This window comes from Astyanax mexicanus, chromosome 15 (assembly GCF_023375975.1).
Source record: "Astyanax mexicanus isolate ESR-SI-001 chromosome 15, AstMex3_surface, whole genome shotgun sequence".
Lineage (NCBI taxonomy): Eukaryota > Metazoa > Chordata > Actinopteri > Characiformes > Acestrorhamphidae > Astyanax > Astyanax mexicanus.
The window spans coordinates 16,739,844-16,757,360 of NC_064422.1; the positions used below are offsets into that span (position 1 = coordinate 16,739,844).

Below are 17,517 nucleotides of genomic sequence, written 5' to 3' on the forward strand. Positions count from 1 at the left end.
ATGGGGAGAGAAAGAAAGAATAAAGTAGAGAGAAAGGTGGATAGAGGGGCAACAGACAGACATGGAAGGAAAAAAATATGAGGAGAGAGAGAGAGAGAGAAGTAGAGTAAGAGAGTGTGATTAGAAGTCTTAGCTGTGTTGGATAAATTAGAAAAAATTGATAAAGTTGGGCAGAGAGAGAAAGAGAGAAAGAAAGAGTGTGAGAGAGAGAAAGGTAGAGTAAGAGAGTGTGATTAAAAGAGAAGGTAGGGATGAGCATAGAGATGGTGAAGGGAAAAAGAAAGGTAGAAAGAAAGAAGGAAAGAAAGAGAAAGAGAGATAAAAAGTTAGAGATGAGCAGAGAGATGGGGAGAGAGTTGGTGAGAGAGAGAGGTGGAGTAAGAGAGTGTGATTAAAAGTTTGAGCTGTGTTGGATGAATGAGAAAAGATGGGTAAAGCTGGGAAGAGAGAGGGAGAGAGAAAGAGAGGCAGAGATGGAGAGAGAGAGATTGGGAGAGAGGGGGAGAGAAAGAAAGCATGATTAAAGGTCTGAGCTGTGTTGGGTGAATATAAAAAGATAGGTAAAATGTTTAAAGAGAAAGAGAAAGAGGAAAATTGAGAAAAAGGTAGAGATAAGCAAAGGGGGAAAGGAGAAAGAAAGGTAAAGATGGAGAGAGAGAAAACAATGCAGAGATGTAGAGGGACATGGGGGAAGAGAGAGTAGTAGTATGAGGGATTGAGTGTGATTGAAAGAGAGAGAGAGAGATAGAGAGAGAGGCAGAGATGGGCATAGAAAAGGGGGAGGGAGAAAGAAAGGAAAATATGGAGTGAGCAAGAAAGAGGTAAAGGTAGATAGGTTGGCAGGGGGTTGGAGAAAAGGAGAAAGAGAAAAAAGGTAGACATAGAGAGAGAGAGAGAGAGAGAGAGAGAGAGGAGAGAGAGAAAGAGGTAGAACTGGGGATAGAGACAGAGGTAGAGTGAGAGAGTGTGATTAAAAGGCTGAGCTGTGTTGGGTGGATGAGGAAACATTACCCAGAACACACTGCAGTAATTCTCCATCAGCTCCACAGGATCATCAATCTGAGTGAAGAACTGCAGGAGAACATGCTCTGGTACACACACACACTTTAATTCAATCAGCACTGACAGGCCTAAACAGCCCTGTGAGACCCTGAGTGTGTGTGTGAGAATGTGTGTGTGTGTGTGTGTGTGTAGGGGGTTGAATAAGGGTGTGTTAAGGCCATGAAAGGTTAATGTAAGGTCATGAGAGGAGGTCCATTTTTATTTCAATTATTCTGTTGTCGTAAATGAGTAATCCGCACTGTTACAGACTGAACTTTTATTGTAAACGTTTCAGTCCTGCCTCTGCTGTGGAGCGACACACTGCTGCCCCTGCTGGTGTGATGATCTGGGGAGTTATCGAATACGACAGTCAGTCACCCCTAGTAGATATAAGAGGCACTCTAACAGCTTAAATATATATTCATTGCTTCCAACTGCCATTTTTCAGCAGAATAATGTTCACCCACACACAGCAAATGTTTTTAGGAATGTCTCTGTCAGTTTGGGTCACTTCAATGGTCTGCAAATCCTCACAGCAATGCTCTAGTAGAAATCTAGTAAAATGTCTTTTCTGCACAGAAGAGATAAGGCAGGGCTTCCAACAAAAGCAGAAGCCCTTCATTGTTTCAGAAGTCTCTTTATGAACTGAAAACATATCAAACCGTGGGGTTTATACCGAGGTGTAAACCAAACCGTGAATTTTCTGTACCGTTACACCCCTAGTGCTGAGTCATGAACGCAAAGGGGGGTTATCCAGTTAGTGTTCTGAGACTTATTGTACTGCGCTAAGTAACAGACTCTGAAAAGGGGTTTCTGGTTAGTTGTGTCACTGTGCTACTGTACATACATTCCACAAATACTACATATATACATATAAGTTTGTTACAAATTTGGCAACATTCAGCACTCTGAGAAGAAACAATGAACAAGCACATGTACCAATACTTTTTCCTGTATAGAGTATCTCTCTCAGCAGTCAGCTGGTGTTTGTGGTTGAGGATGAGCGAGTAATGAGATTGCAGGCTGAAGATGTACAGATAGTAGCGAGGGAGGATGAGCTGTGTTTGTTGTTGAAGTTTCTCCCAGCTGAAAAAAACAAGTTCTGACGATGCTGTCCGAAGTCATGTAGATGTTATCTCGTAGATAGAATTAAGGACATCTTTTCTAATGTCCTCACAATGTCATATTTTGTTGTCATTTAAGTTGCTGAGGCATGACCCTGCAGTTCCTCCTTTAATCACTAAACAGCAATACAGATCTTAGTTATGGCTGTAAAAGCTGGTTTTTTTTTTTTTACCAAATTTGTGACATAACTAACCGGAAACCCCTCTTCAGAGTCTTCAGAGTGTTACTCAGCCCAGTACAGTAAGTATCAGAACACTAACTGGATACACCTCTTGTGCGTCCATCACTCAGCACACTGCAGTGACTATCAGTAACACAGCAGAGATAGCGAACACTGCAAACCACACTGAGCTAAACTAAACTGAGTTCATTTCAGTGATTGATTCCAAAGGTAAAAAGCATTAATCTTGAGAGATGATGCAGAGCATTACAGGAGCCCTGCGCAATGATGTATTACCACAGCCGCCTGTAAAGGTTAATGTGGCGTCCTGCCCAACCCTCAATCGGTATTGTTGTTCAGCCAGTCGAGCTGAATGACAGCCAGCAATCTGTGCAAGAAGTGGACCACATATGTGGGCATTGCACACATAGCGACTTAAATATAAATATATAAATTAATAATGATGTACATTAGCAACAGAAGACATGAAAGACCAAGGCAAAAAGCAGGTTAGTTAGTTTGTTAGGGTGTTAGGGGTGTTAGGAGAGTAAGTGTTCTTTGATGAGCTCGGACCTTAGGAGGTTTTTGAAGGTATCAAGGGATGCTCCTGATCTGGTAGTGGATGTAGTTTGTTTCACCATTGGGGAAGAACTCTGTATGAGAACAGTCTGGATTGCTTTGTGTGAATGTTTGGCAAAGCTAGGATCCATTCACTGGAGGATCCCAGCAGCAACCGGTAGCCAGTGGAGCTCAATGATGAGTTTGGTGACATGTGCCCGTTTTGGCTGGTTGAAGACCAGGTGCACTGCTGTGTTCTGGACCCTCTGTTGTGGTTTTACTACATAGGCCGGGAAGCATTGCATTGCAGTAGTCGAGGCGTGAGATGACCACAGCTTGTACCAAGAGTTGGGTGGCAATATTGAGTTATGATGAAGTAAAGCACATAAAGTGGCAGGACCAAGCAACTGAGGCAACATGGTGTTTAAAGGAGAGCTGGTCATCAACTATAACTCCTAGGTTCCTTGCAACCTTTGTCAGGGAGATTGAGAGTGAGTTGATGGTAATGGTGAAGTTGTGTTGGATGTTTTGGATTGTTTTGAAGGAAGAACCAGAATTTCATTTATAGTTACTGTTGAACAGCTAGCAGTCCACAAGAGATCATGTAATACTGCTGCTTAAAATAGCCAATAGATGGAAAACACATTACATCAGGTTTGATTCATTTCGCCCAAATTGACCAACTCAAAAATAAATTAAGAAGTGAAATTATTTGTTCGTTTTTTTATGCCAGCTTTAACGGGACACACACCTTCCAAAACGTTCCACATTCCACTTCTATCTTGTCAGTCCAAAGAAGATTTTTCCTAGAGTCCTAGTCCTAGAGGTCCTAGAGATCACTAAGATGTTGTTTTTCTGCAAATGTGAGATGACCCGTTGTGATCTTTTTGGTCAGCAGTGTTTTTTGCTATGGAACTCTCCCATGGAAACCATTTCCACCCAGACTCTTTTTTATATTATTGAATGATTTACACTGACATTAACTAAGGCAAGTGAGACCTGCAGTTCTTTAAATATTGTTCTGGGTTCTTTTGTGACCTCCTGGATGAGTTGTTCATGCCCTTTTGGAACAATTTTGGTCAATCGACCACTCCTGGGAAGGTTCACCAGTGTTCCATGTTTTCTCCATTAGTGAATAATAGCTCTCACTGTGGTCCGCTAGAGTCCTAAAGCTTTAGAAAAGACTTTGCAACCTTTTCCAGACTGACAGATGTCAATGACTTTGTTTAGATTGAGGCATAATCTTTTTTTTTTTTAGAGATATTTTCGCTACTTCATGTTGTCAGACAGGTTCTATTTAAATGATTTTATGATTCTACAGGTCTGGCAGTAATCAGGCCTGGTTGTGGTTAGTGAAATTGAACTCTTTTCATATTGAAAGCTTTTTAAATAGTGTGATTAATCACAGTATTCTGTCTATAATTTCAGTTTGTTTTAGTTTCATAAACGCTGAATGCATTTACAGTTAGTTATTGTTTTTCTTTTAATTACAGTTTTTATTAGTTTCAGTTTACAAAATTGTTTTTGTCACTTTCAGTTTTCGCCATTTTGCTCGTTTTATGTTAACGAAAAATAAACGTGTTCAGTATGCAGATCTGACTCTGACTGTACTTGTGCAAGAAGTGTACAAGATAAGTTTTGGAAAATGTGGAAAAAATGTGCATTTTCAAAATGCCGACCATTTTCAGCGCACATGCAGGTTGCCAGCACCAGCAGTTGGTCAAACGTGCCATATCTTTGCTAGACGTGGCCCACGTCCATCCAATTGTTGTCTGTGATGCAATTTGAAATTTTTATTTAAATTGGGTTTGCACTGAATTAACTAATCTGCCTGGATTAAATATGTTTACATGAGTTCTAATTGAGATTACACTGTGTTTGTCCAGGACTTTCCTATTGTGGTTTAGTTGTTCATGGTCTATGTAAACCAGATCATACTTTTCTTGATGAGCTTTTATGGTTTTGTATGGATTGGTGTATTTTCGTTTTATAAGCAGGTTTAAGGAGCTAACAGATACACTGGGGTCACAGTGGGGTAATGCTCAGAGGTGTCAAGTAATAAAGTTACTTAAGTAGAAATGTTGGTTATCTATGCTTTACTGTAGTAATTATTTTTCAAACGACTTTTTACTTATCTGAAAATAACCATTTCAGCTTCTCATCGTTCAAATGAAACCCTATCCAGATAAATCTCTTCATCCAGAAAGAGTGAATTAGATTGTGGTTGGATATAGAAAAGTTTAAACATATAACATTCTGACACCCTATTGGTTTATACACCTGCACACCTCACCTCACACTCCAGTAAGAACATAGCAGACGGATATAATCTAGTCTGAAGATGATGCATAGCAGAGCCTCAAGAGAACTCGTACGAACTCAAAATGTCCCAACTAAGCCTTTTTGATATATTTGCATTGTACTATACTGAATTATTGTTCAATAGGCATATATGCAGGTGAGACATCGAGCCTAGTACATCATTATGGCTTTTAGAAAAATGTGTTTTGGGAAGGAAGGGGGGGTGGTACACTATAGACTTCTGTGGCGCAGCCTAAGCTTTTATCCTTAATGATTTTTTTCCTTTTACATCACTTTTACTTCTAGACTTTAAGTAGTTTTGAAAGCAGTACTTTTACACTTTTACATGAGTAAAAAGCTGGAGTTGATACTTCAACTTCTGCAGAAGAATTTGAAACACTAGTATCTATACTTCTACCTGAGGAATGAATGGGAATACTTTCACAACTTTGTTAATGCTCTGTTGTATTTCTGTTCTCTATACAGATATGCAGCTCATCTGATAACAGGTGTTATGGCATACAAAGACATGCTGGACATGTAAGTTCTTCTTCACTTCATTTCCACACTAAAAACATCAATGTTTTCGAAAAATACTTTTGGCTGTTAAAGATTTTAAACTTTCTCACCTTTAAAGAGATTTTTTTCATCAGGCAGATTAAAATGGTAGATCACAGATGTAAAAAGATAGAAAAAATCAAAAGAAAAAATAAGAGACCACTTAAAAATGAATTTCTTTGATTTTACCAAATTGAAAACCTCTGGAATATAATAAAGAAGAAGATAGATAATCACAAGCCATCAAACCAAGCTGAACTGCTTGAATTTTTGCACCAGGAGTGGAATAAAGTTATCCAAAAGCAGAGTGTAAGACTGGTGGAGGGGAACATGATGCCAAGATGCATTAAAAACCAGGGGTATTCCACCAATTATTGATTTCTGAACTCTTAAAACTTTATGAATACGAACTTGTTTTCTTTGCATTATTTGAGGTCTGAAAGCTCTGCATATTTTTTTGTTATTTCAGCCATTTCTCATTTTCTGCAAATAAATCCTCTAAATGACAATATTTTTTTGGAATTTGGTAAAAATGTTGTCCGTAGTTTATAGAATAAAATAACAATTTTCATTTTATTCAAACATATACCAATAAATAGCAAAATCAGAGAAACTGATTCAGAAACTGAAGTGGTCTCAGTTATTAGAGATATGTATTTTAAAGTGAGACATTTTCATATAAATATATATTAAGATTTTGTAATTTTCTGTTCTTTTTCAATATGAAGCAATTTGCTGGTAAGTACATGGGTAATCTGGTAGTGTGGGGAACATGTACAAGCCAATCATAAAAGTTGCAATCAAGCTCCTGAGTTAAAAAGTGCCCCCAAATCCTCTAGTGTGAGATGTTTTACCTCTATCATCCCACATTAGGTGTTGGTCATAATCTCCACAGTACTTGCACTTTATAAAATGTGTAATTGCACTATTATTAGATTATCAATTATATTAGTAGCATAAAATTATCTTAAAATGACAGTAATTATAAGTGTCCAAAATAATTTGATGATAGGCCTAGTCAACAGTCAACATTGGAAAAAACAGTGAAAAACTCCTGTCTGCAGTCTGTAGTAGAAGATGTACAGTATGTAACAGCAGTGTGTCCTCTGTCGGTTCAGGAGATCCCTGCCTCAGGATTATGCTCGTGGGCAGCAGGCTGGAACTGAGCTGTGTATGGAGCAGTACTACCACCTCTTCACTTCCTACAGACGTCCTGGACTCAAACAAGACTCCCTGATCACCCAGAGCAGCCCAGCAGCAAACAAAACCCAAGAACCGGGTCACATTATAGTGGCCTGCAAGAACCAGGTAAGACCTTACTACTATAATCTCAACTATGATCATTATAGTCAGGATCTGAGTCTGAGGTGAGTCTTGAGTCTCTAGAATCTGCATCTAAGTTAAGTGTTGAGTCTTTAGACTCTGAGTCTGAGGCGAGTCTTGAGTCTCTAGGATCTGAGTCTGAGTCAAGTCTTGAATCTCTAGGATCTGAGTCAAGTCTTGAGTCTCTAAAATATGAGTCTGAGACAAGTTTTGTGCATCTAAGTTAAGTATTGAGTCTTTAGAATCTGAGTCTGAGGCGAGTCTTGAGTCTCTAGGATCTGAGTCAAGTCTTGAGTCTCTAGAATCTGCATCTAAGTCAAGTATTGAGTCTTTAGAATCTGGGACTGAGGCGAGTCTTGAGTCTCTAGGATCTGAGTCAAGTCTTGAGTCTCTAGGATCTGCATCTAAGTCAAGTATTGAGTCTTTAGAATCTGAGTCTGAGGCGAGTCTTGAGTCTTTAGGATCTGAGTCAAGTCTTGAGTCTCTAAAATATGAGTCTGAGACAAGTTTTCAGTCTCTAGAATATGAGTCTGAGACAGGTTTTGAGTCTCTAAACTATGAGTCTGAGACAAGTTTTCAGTCTCTAGAATATGAGTCTGAGACAGGTTTTGAGTCTCTAGGATCTGAGTCTGAATCAAGTATTGAGTCTCAAGATGTCTCAAGATGTGTGGTGTAAATCATTATGATCTGGTATGCAAGTTCTAGTCAAGCCTTGAGTCTCTAGAATCTGCATCTAAGTCAAGTATTGAGTCTTTAGAATCTGAGTCTGAGGTGAGTCTTGAGTCTCTAGGATCTGAGTCAAGTCTTGAGTCTCTAGGATCTGCATCTAAGTCAAGTATTGAGTCTTTAGAATCTGAGTCTGAGGCGAGTCTTGAGTCTTTAGGATCTGAGTCAAGTCTTGAGTCTCTAAAATATGAGTCTGAGACAAGTTTTCAGTCTCTAGAATATGAGTCTGAGACAGGTTTTGAGTCTCTAAACTATGAGTCTGAGACAAGTTTTCAGTCTCTAGAATATGAGTCTGAGACAGGTTTTGAGTCTCTAGGATCTGAGTCTGAATCAAGTATTGAGTCTCAAGATGTCTCAAGATGTGTGGTGTAAATCATTATGATCTGGTATGCAAGTTCTAGTCAAGTCTTGAGTCTCTAGAATCTGCATCTAAGTCAAGTATTGAGTCTTTAGAATCTGAGTCTGAGGTGAGTCTTGAGTCTCTAGGATCTGAGTCAAGTCTTGAGTCTCTAGGATCTGCATCTAAGTCAAGTATTGAGTCTTTAGAATCTGAGTCTGAGGCGAGTCTTGAGTCTTTAGGATCTGAGTCAAGTCTTGAGTCTCTAAAACATGAGTCTGAGACAGGTTTTGAGTCTAAATCAAGTAATGAGTCTCAAGATGTCTCAAGAAGTGTGGTGTAAATCATTACAATCTGGTATGCAAGTTCTAGTCAAGTGTTGAGTCTCTGGGACATCCTACATTTCTAAAGATGATCAATGAGTTACAGAGATCTGAAATTCTCAAGTTGCGTTTGGAAATGACAGCTGGAAATCATCTCCTGACCAATCTGTGGTTAAGCTTCTTAAGAAACCAAACTGCAGATAGTATTAGTGAAACTGGGCAGGAGTGATGTGGACAATGAGATGTTTCCCAATAAATTCTCAATTAGGCTGCAGCCCACGTTGCAGAGCCATTTAGCATACTGCTACTGCAACCAGAGATATTGATCAATGGAGCTAATCACATTCATGAGCAATGATATGAAAGCCGCCCACTGACAAGCATCAGATCTTGTCAAGGCTGTTTTTTTCTCTGTAACCTTCTCTGTCTCAACTCTACAACTGACCCATACGTTTAAGATCACCAAGAGTAACAGGAGATACTGGTGGATCCTCAAATGTTATGGATAAGTGGAGCTGTACACTGGTCCCATCATTACCTCAAATGTCTGAGTCGAGTCTCTACACTCTGGGATCACTGTCTTAGTAGAGTCTCAAAATTGTGGAATCTCAGACAAGTTTTCTTTCCCTGGGATTTGAGTCTGAGTTAAGTGTCAAATCATTGGTATTTAAGACTGAGTCAGGTCTTATAGTATTTGAGACTGAGTCAGATCTGATGTCTCTTGGATCTCTGGGAGTCTGAGTTGAATCATAGGTCTATGGGATCACAGCCTGACTCAAGTCCTGAATCTCAAATCTCTGGGATCTCAGTCTGATCTTGTTTCTTCAGAAGTTTGAGTCAGGTCTCAGGACTCTGGAAATTGATACTGAATCAAAAAAGCTATTGTCTCTGGGATCTCAGTCTGAGTGGAGTCTTGAGTCTCTGGGATCTAAATCTTAATTTAATCTTTGGGACCTGAGCCTGATCTTGATTCCCTGGGATTTGAGTTTGAGTCAAGTCTCAAGTCTCTGGGATCTCAGTCTGAGTCAAGTCATATGTTTTTAGGATATCAGCCTGAGCTGAGTCTCAAGTTCCGGTTTTGAGTCTCTGGAATCTTTGACTGAGTCAGATGTTTTCTGTCTTTGTGAATAGAGTTTTGGGTCTGTGTAATATGAGTGTAAGCCGAGTCTTAAGTTGAATTTTGAGTGACGTCTTGAGTCTCTGGGATTTGATACTGAGTCAAGGACTTTGTCTCTGAGTCTTGTCTCTACTATGTGGGATCTCTGTCTTAGTCAAGTCTTGAGTCTTTTGTCTTTGAGATATTATTCTTGAGGTTTTAAGTATCGTAACTTGAAAATTTCTGTGATTTCAGATTCGGAAATGTGATTTCAGATCAGATTTGACTATGTGCTGTTTCACATTGAAGGACAAGTGCTTGTTTTCTTGTCTCTACAGAATAAAACTTGCCACCTATTTTAATAACAATAAGTACAGTATAATATATAAGTAATACATTTGTACAGTGAATTTGGAAATTAATTCATATCTATAATATGTTTAAACAAAAAAACATTACCTTTATCCCTCAACTATGGACTGTAATACCAGTATACCACCATCCCCTACTTCCCACCATGTGGATCATGTGGAGCTATCAGCGTTGGGAGTAGGCAGAGGGTCTTGTACCTGGAAACGATTCCGGAACAGTCTATCTGCCACTAACGAGCCCTTCCCTGTGGAGATGCAGCCGGCTAACTCGATTATTTCTGATTGGATCTGCCACTTTGTCTGGCAGCCTGGAAAGTTGGAAGCACCCGTGTCTGGGCCCGGGACCACCAGAGCTGGCAGTGTTCACCACAGCCGCCCTCGCACAATGACTAGGGCTCTGTTAGCGGGCTTTGCTGAAGGATCCATTCCAGACGGTCCTCCTTAATCCCTCACAGGAAATTACAGTAATTGTACGTTTCCAAGCAGATTAATTTCATTTGGCTTTGAGAGATGCAGATAATGTGGCAAAGCAGAAGCTTCGAGATGAAACTGTCCATTCCTGCTGCAACAGCATTATAATATTCACAATGTTCACACTGTTCTCAGTGTTTTCATTTATGCTACTGTTTACGAAACCAGGGCGTGAAATCGCAAGTGTTAGGAATAAATAGCGTTATTCCTACAACTGGAGTCAAACGTTTTTAAATATACCCAATTCGGTTCAGTTCCTCACTATTAGAACCTTGAGGGATGTCAGAGTACCTATAGTATCTACAGTACCGGCAGTGGTCAGGACATACCAGAAGTGCCCTAAGAAAGGACAACAACTAAAACCAGAGATAGGGTAATGGGTTCCCAAGGCCTGATTCTTACAGAAGCCGCTAACATCTTGGTGCAAAGGTATTGGGACTTAAGAAACCAGACCATGAAAATTTTAGTGTTAGGAATGAATCACATCATTCCTGCAGCTGGAGTCAAACATTGTCAGATATACCCATTTAAAGGATGTCAGAGTACCTATAGTATCTACAGTACCTGCAGTGGTCAGGACATACCAGAAGTGCCCCAAGAAAAGACAACCACTAAAACCAGCGACAGGGTAATGGGTTCGCAAGGTTCTGGTGCTTACAGGAGTTGCTAACATCTTGGTCCAAAGGTATTGGGACTTAAGAAACCAGGCCGTAAAATCGTTAATCTAAGGAATGAATCACATCATTCTTGCAACTGGCGTCAACCGTTGTCAAATATACCCAATTGAGGGATGTCAAAGTACCTATAGTATCTCCAATACCTGCAGTGGTCACGAAATACCAGAAGTGCCCCAAGAAAGGACAACCACTAAAACCAGCGACAGGGTAATGGGTTTGCAAGGTTCTGGTGCTTACATGAGTTGCTAACACCCTGGACTAAAGGTTTTGGGGCATGCACTTCTTTATTGTTTCTTCTGTAAAATTGATTTATACCCCTCTACCCCACTCCTGGCATTAGGCATGCTGCCGTCATGTTAAAGTTTGTTCACCATCACAGGAGGCAGTGTCAGCAATGGTGCAACTCAAAGTAGCCAAGCTGTCTCCATTCATTAGAAGGGGTGTCCACAAACATATGTTTCTCGGCTGGCCTGGGAACGCTTTGGGATTCCACCAGACGAGCTGGTCCAAGTGGCTGGGGAGAGGGAAGTCAGGGTTTCCCTGCTTAGGCTGCTGCCTCCATGACCCAACCCCGGATAAGCGGAAGGAAATAGATGGATAAATGGATGGATGGATGGATAGTTTCATAACTGCTGGTGTGATGATCTGGAAGCCATCACTTGTGAGATTTGGTCACACCTAGTAGTGATACAAGGGACACTCAGCAACATCTGTTGCCTCTCACAGAAGGGCTTCCAACTGGCAATTTTTTTATCTCTCTTTTAATCACTGTTCTCAGTGTTTTCACTTATGCTTCTTAGGGAACCAGTCCATGAAATCGTTAGTGTTAGGAATTAATAATGTATAGTAACTTCTGCAACTGGAATCTAACATCAAAAAAAACTATCAGAACCTTGTGGGATATCAGAGTACCTATAGTATCTACAGTACGTACAGTGGTCAGGACCTACCAGAAGTGCTCTGAGAAAGGACAACCAGTAAACCAAAGATAAGGCAATGAGTGCACAGGGTCCTTATACCACTTATAGAGCTTTATTATATTTCAACTCTCAACTCGCAACCTCTTTGTTGCGCTATTTTTTGTCAGTAAATGTAAGTGTTATGGACCAGCTTGTTCCAGGGTTGCAACATAAAGAAAGCGAAGACAATTAACTAGAAGAAAGAGACCAACAAAATCAAAATGTAAGACATTGTGGTGAATAGGAAGACAAAAAAGTGAGTGAGAGACCAGGGTTCAAGAGCTTAAATGCTCCTAGTAATTGCTTTCAAGTGCCACCAATTAACAACAAAGCCCAACACCAAGCTAACCTTCATTGGTTCAATCTGTTGGATTGAACCAATTCTATCCTCAAAGGTGGAGGTCTGGGGTCATAACATAAGTTAAGGACAGAAGATGAACAAACTTTAACCTATTAAAATGCCTTGACCTGTATACAGGCTACAGGTGTAGGTGATACAAAACCCTTATTCTCTGCAGTAAAATAACTTATTTACATTCTTTAAATTTGAGGGCTTTGAAATCTCCTACAGGACACTTGGAGAAGCTTCCCATTTTCTGTCTACTTTACTTAATAATTTCAGATCAGTAACAGGAATCAATCCAAATTCTGCATGTTTAGACGTAAAAACTAGACAAACGTAATGAAATGAAAGGTTTGGAGAAGATGAACTGGTTGATTTGTATTCAGGATTTGTATTGATTTCAAAATGAAGTTCAGAAAAGAGCTAATTTTTGCAGATTTACTTGACTACAACCTCCTTATTAAACTTGAAACCTTTTTATGTAATGCTTGAGTAGAAATCATCAAAATTTAGGGATGTTATTTTAGGCTGATTTTTTTTTTTTTTTTACAAAAATCCTGCCTGTTAAGGGGTGATTTTAAATTGGTGTGATTTTCTTCTGGTCAGTAAGCTGAGCTGCAGTCTGTCTCCACAGTTCTTTGTGTTGAATCTGATGGAGAAATCCCGGAGGCTGAACGAGAGTGACTTGCTGACTCAGCTGGTCAAGATCAGTAAAATGGCGGAAAATGCAGAGGAGAGGCTTACCCCCATCGGCCTCCTGACCTCCGACGGACGGACCGAGTGGGCTCAAGCTCGAGACGCCCTGCTGAAAGGTCAGAGGTCATGTTGATGTGGCAGTGAAAGCTTTGACAGTTAAAATATTTATAAAAAATCCTTAAATAAAAAAGGCAGCTGAGCACACAGTGTTCTGTAGCAGTGGCATATGTAGTTTTTATTTGTATATTAAAGGGGACATGTAAAAACGTACTTTTTTCTCGCTTTTGTATTTCCACTTGGGTCTTAACTGTCCCTATAAACACTCCATCCAAAAAAATCCATCCATGCATCTGTTTTCTATGAGTTTGTTTTTAGGAATCATATGCTTCTATGAACCATTTGGATGCCTCCCTTATTGTGACATCACAATAGGAAGATAGTAAGGAAATGTACATGGAACCACCCTGGCATCACTCCTTACTTGTCAACCCCAACCAGAACCACATCCACTAGATTATTGAAGAAACATAGAAACGTCATTTTGTTTAGTTTCAGAAAGTGCACAACAGGATTAGCCTGCAGACTTTGTCTGAGGGAGGAATCTATACCTACTGTCTGTGGCAAGTCAGTAGATGAAGGAGACGAAAGTACTATTTTCAAATAATGAGTTTTGTGCTTCTCTCACAGTTAAGCATGTGTGGTAAATGCTCAGTGTAAATATGCAGAATGAATTTCCCCCTTTATTCCAAATTTGTCCAGGAAGTTTATAAGTTTATATTATCAAAGCATTTACATTTTATCCAATGACGGTACTGAGGCTCAGCTCAGTTTACTTTGCTTATCGCAAGAGATAAAACGAAAAAAAAAAACACCTGCTGTCCAGTTTCAAATATAGAGTTTCGTGCTCTTGCTTGTGTTTTGCGATATAGCTTAAGCTAACTCTAATGTGTGGTAAACAGAATAGAACTAGTGATATCTCTTTATATGAGTGTAATGTTGTGCAAATATCTACATGAACTTGTTTTGTGTAGCTCACAGACCTATTTTAACTTGTAATGTGTAAAAAGAGGCAAAATATGTCCCCTTTAAATAAGTTTTAACCCTTTATAGCCTGATCCAGTAGAAAACTGTAGAAAAAAAAAACTGTCCAAAAAAAAAATAAGCATCATCACTCTATTCTGTACACTAGATACTAGTGTGTCTCACACTGCCTTCATTGAGTTTTCAGTGCAGCCTAAAGGATCAGAAAAAGAGTGAATTTTTCTATTAATATTTTAAGTTCATCCAGGAAGTGTAACGTCCCAAAACAAATGTGTGGTTTATGTATTTCATTATCAAACCATTTACATTTTATCAAATGACAGGACTGAGCTCAGCCCTGTGCTCTGTTTACTTTGCATATCATAAGAGAAAAAAACGAAGCAATTGCTTTACAGTTTAACCCATGAACTGCTGCAATAGATTCAGCATGCAGTGGTCACTATTAAAAGAAGAGAAAGTAATGTATTAACCCTCCTGTTATGTTACGGGGCAAACTGCCCCTTTGTAAAGTTTGAAGATCTAAAAAAAATTGTTAAAAGTATTTTTTCAGTATGAAACTTCTTCTGCTTGCCTTAATAAGTGAAATCAACATATAACCACCTGCAATAAACAAAAACTAAACAAATAAAAAAATATATATATATATGTTTTAATGTTATGTAAAGCTATTATGTTTAATATGTTGGTCTTTCAAAAGTAGTATAGTAGTGAAACATAAAAAAAAAAACTTTTTTTTTTTAGAACAAGTGAATTATCCTGATTGACCCATTACCTGTGAGAAGTAAGGAACACAATTTCACTAAATATTGATAGAATAATTAGAAATGTAGTTAGTAATAAAATATTCACATTGCTTGTTTAGATTTTTTTGGAATAATTATTATTTTGGATATTAATTGAATAATTGAATATGCAACAGATCAAATTGACCTGGGAACACCATTGCTGTTCCCGACAAATGAACATAAATGAACACAGGAGGGTTAAATGCTATTTAGAGACAGTCCAAACCAGGATATAACATAAAACATATTTAAGTTTATTTAATTTTTTTAAGTTTATTTTATTTAATATCTATTTAAGTAATGTTCTAATCCATATTATGGCCAGAACTCAACATTATTCAACTAAGTAAAGAAAATAAAATCTTTAAGTAATGAAGGTCAGTCAATCTAAAAAATTGCAAGAACTTTGCAAGAGTCCTTAAGTACAGTTGCAAAGACCATCATTAAAACATGATGAAACTGGCTCTCATCAGGACCACACCAAGAAGCATAGAAGACCAAGAGTTAACTCTGTTGCACAGGATAAGTTCATCAGAGTTACCAGCCTCAGAAACCACAAGTTGACAGCACCTCAGATAAGAGCACCTATAGTAAATGCTTCACAGAGTATTTTGGTTTGTTTAACACTTTTTAAGTTTTACTACTTGATTTCTTATTGTTAGGGTTGGGGTAGGTGTTACATCCAAGTAAAGAGCAGATGGGAAGATTTAATTTAAATTATATTTGTTTATAATGAATATATCTAGATGTACTGTATATATCAATTAATTTATTTATAAACTTATTGTCATGCTGGCCAGAGACGTGTATTAATAAAGGGATCAAACTTACAGGAATAATTGAAAGCAGGCAGGGTCAGTAACAAAAATGGCAGCGATAGTAAACAACATAACAGGGAGCGAGCAGGCAAAAAAGGTCATATATGGGATATATTATATTATATATATATGGGCTAGGCAAAAAGAGTAGTTTAATACAAAAATAAGGGTCAGCTGCAATAAACCAGATTAAACCAAACTAGATTCAATACCGGGCAACGAGAAACAGAAACAGGGGGGTATTTATACAAACAGGGCCAGAGGTGGGCAATCAGAAGCTCGGCGAGTTAGAACACTGTAGCGTCACGTGATCAGGAAATCTATAAAAATCTATTCCTTTTTCTTTTCTTTTCAGGTTGGAAATGTTGGAATTAGACACTAGAGATGACTAGAAAAACAGTTTTAAAGGAAAAATGAGATGAAAAATGGGCAGTGCTGTTTTGTTACTGGAAAATATAGGGATTGGCGGAGCTACATATCATAATACAACCAGCCAGCAGAGGCGCTAGACCTGTGAGGACTTTTCTACAGTCACTGGTCTGAACTACCCAATAATAATTGACAAAAATGTATTTAGATAGTAAAATAAATACAGAAATACAGACAGAAGATAAAAGAAGGAAATAATAAAATCTTGTTTATTTAATAATAATCTCCTGAACATTTGTTTTAAACAGTTTATTGGTATTTAAATTTTGAATAAACAATTTTTATATATATTTATATATTATTTTCTGATGAACAGATGCAGTTAACCGGGAGTCGCTGGGCGTGATCGAGCAGTGTGTGTGTGTGGTGTGTTTGGATGAGCCCACTGGAATTCAGCCCACAGACTCCAACAGAGCCATGCTAATGCTACACGGAGGCGGCCATGACAAGAACGGAGCCAACCGCTGGTACGATAAATCTATGCAGGTACGAAACACCTGTACACATCCGCTGCAAATATTAACATATAAAAGTATAAAAAGCAGTAGGTAATTGAATTGTGAAGTATTACCTCAGAGGATGGCTTTTAAAACTCTGCTGAAGTGAAGTATCTTGTTTTTTGTGGTTTTGCAGTTTGTGGTCGGTGCTGACGGAGTGTGTGGAGTAGTGTGTGAACACTCACCATTTGAAGGGATTGTTCTGGTTCAGTGCACCGAATACCTGTTGAAATTCCTGTAAGCAAAGAAGCATCAATCTAATTCCATTCATTATTTAATACTAATAGGATCAGGGATACATACTATATACACAGTGCCTAGCAAAAGTATTCGCCCACCTTGAACTTTTTGTAACACTTTACTCGGATGGTCCATTTTATGGCACTGAATTGAATGTCCATTAAATTTAACTTAACTCTATGTTGAATGTAAATGATTCAAAATAGAACCTAAACCTAACCCTAACCCTTAATCAACCCTAAAATCTAACCCTACACTTAACCCTAACCCTAGCTTTAAACTAAACTTAAAATCTAACCCTAAACCCAATCCTAAAATATTAAGATAAGCGTTTGGATTAGAGTTGAATGTAGGGTTATATTCAATAGAGAATCATTTACTTTCACCTTTTAGTTCAATTGCATTTAATAGACATGTAGTTGAATGTTAGTTAAATGTCAGTTGAGCATTAAAGAGGCCATCAAATGGACTATCCAAGTAAAGTGTTACCAAACTTGTCAACCTTTTGCCACATTTCAGGCTTCAAATATAAAAATATGAAATTGTAATTTTTTTGTGAAGAATCAACAACAAATAGGACACAATCGGAAAGTGGAACGGAATTTATTGGATATTTTAATTCCTTTTTAAGAAATAAAAAAC

At 38.4% G+C, this 17,517-nt stretch overlaps 1 protein-coding gene across 1 annotated transcript in view; it reads left to right on the plus strand.

Moving 5' to 3' along the window:
* The window catches only part of LOC103043285 (choline O-acetyltransferase), a 38,358-nt gene that overhangs the window by 10,402 nt on the left and 10,439 nt on the right, over positions 1-17,517 (plus strand). Inside the window, exons 5-9 of the mRNA XM_022666062.2 lie at positions 5,672-5,725; positions 6,862-7,051; positions 13,004-13,181; positions 16,455-16,624; positions 16,772-16,872. Of these exons, the coding sequence (XP_022521783.2) occupies positions 5,672-5,725; positions 6,862-7,051; positions 13,004-13,181; positions 16,455-16,624; positions 16,772-16,872 (693 nt within the window). The remainder of the gene's footprint in view (positions 1-5,671; positions 5,726-6,861; positions 7,052-13,003; positions 13,182-16,454; positions 16,625-16,771; positions 16,873-17,517) is intronic.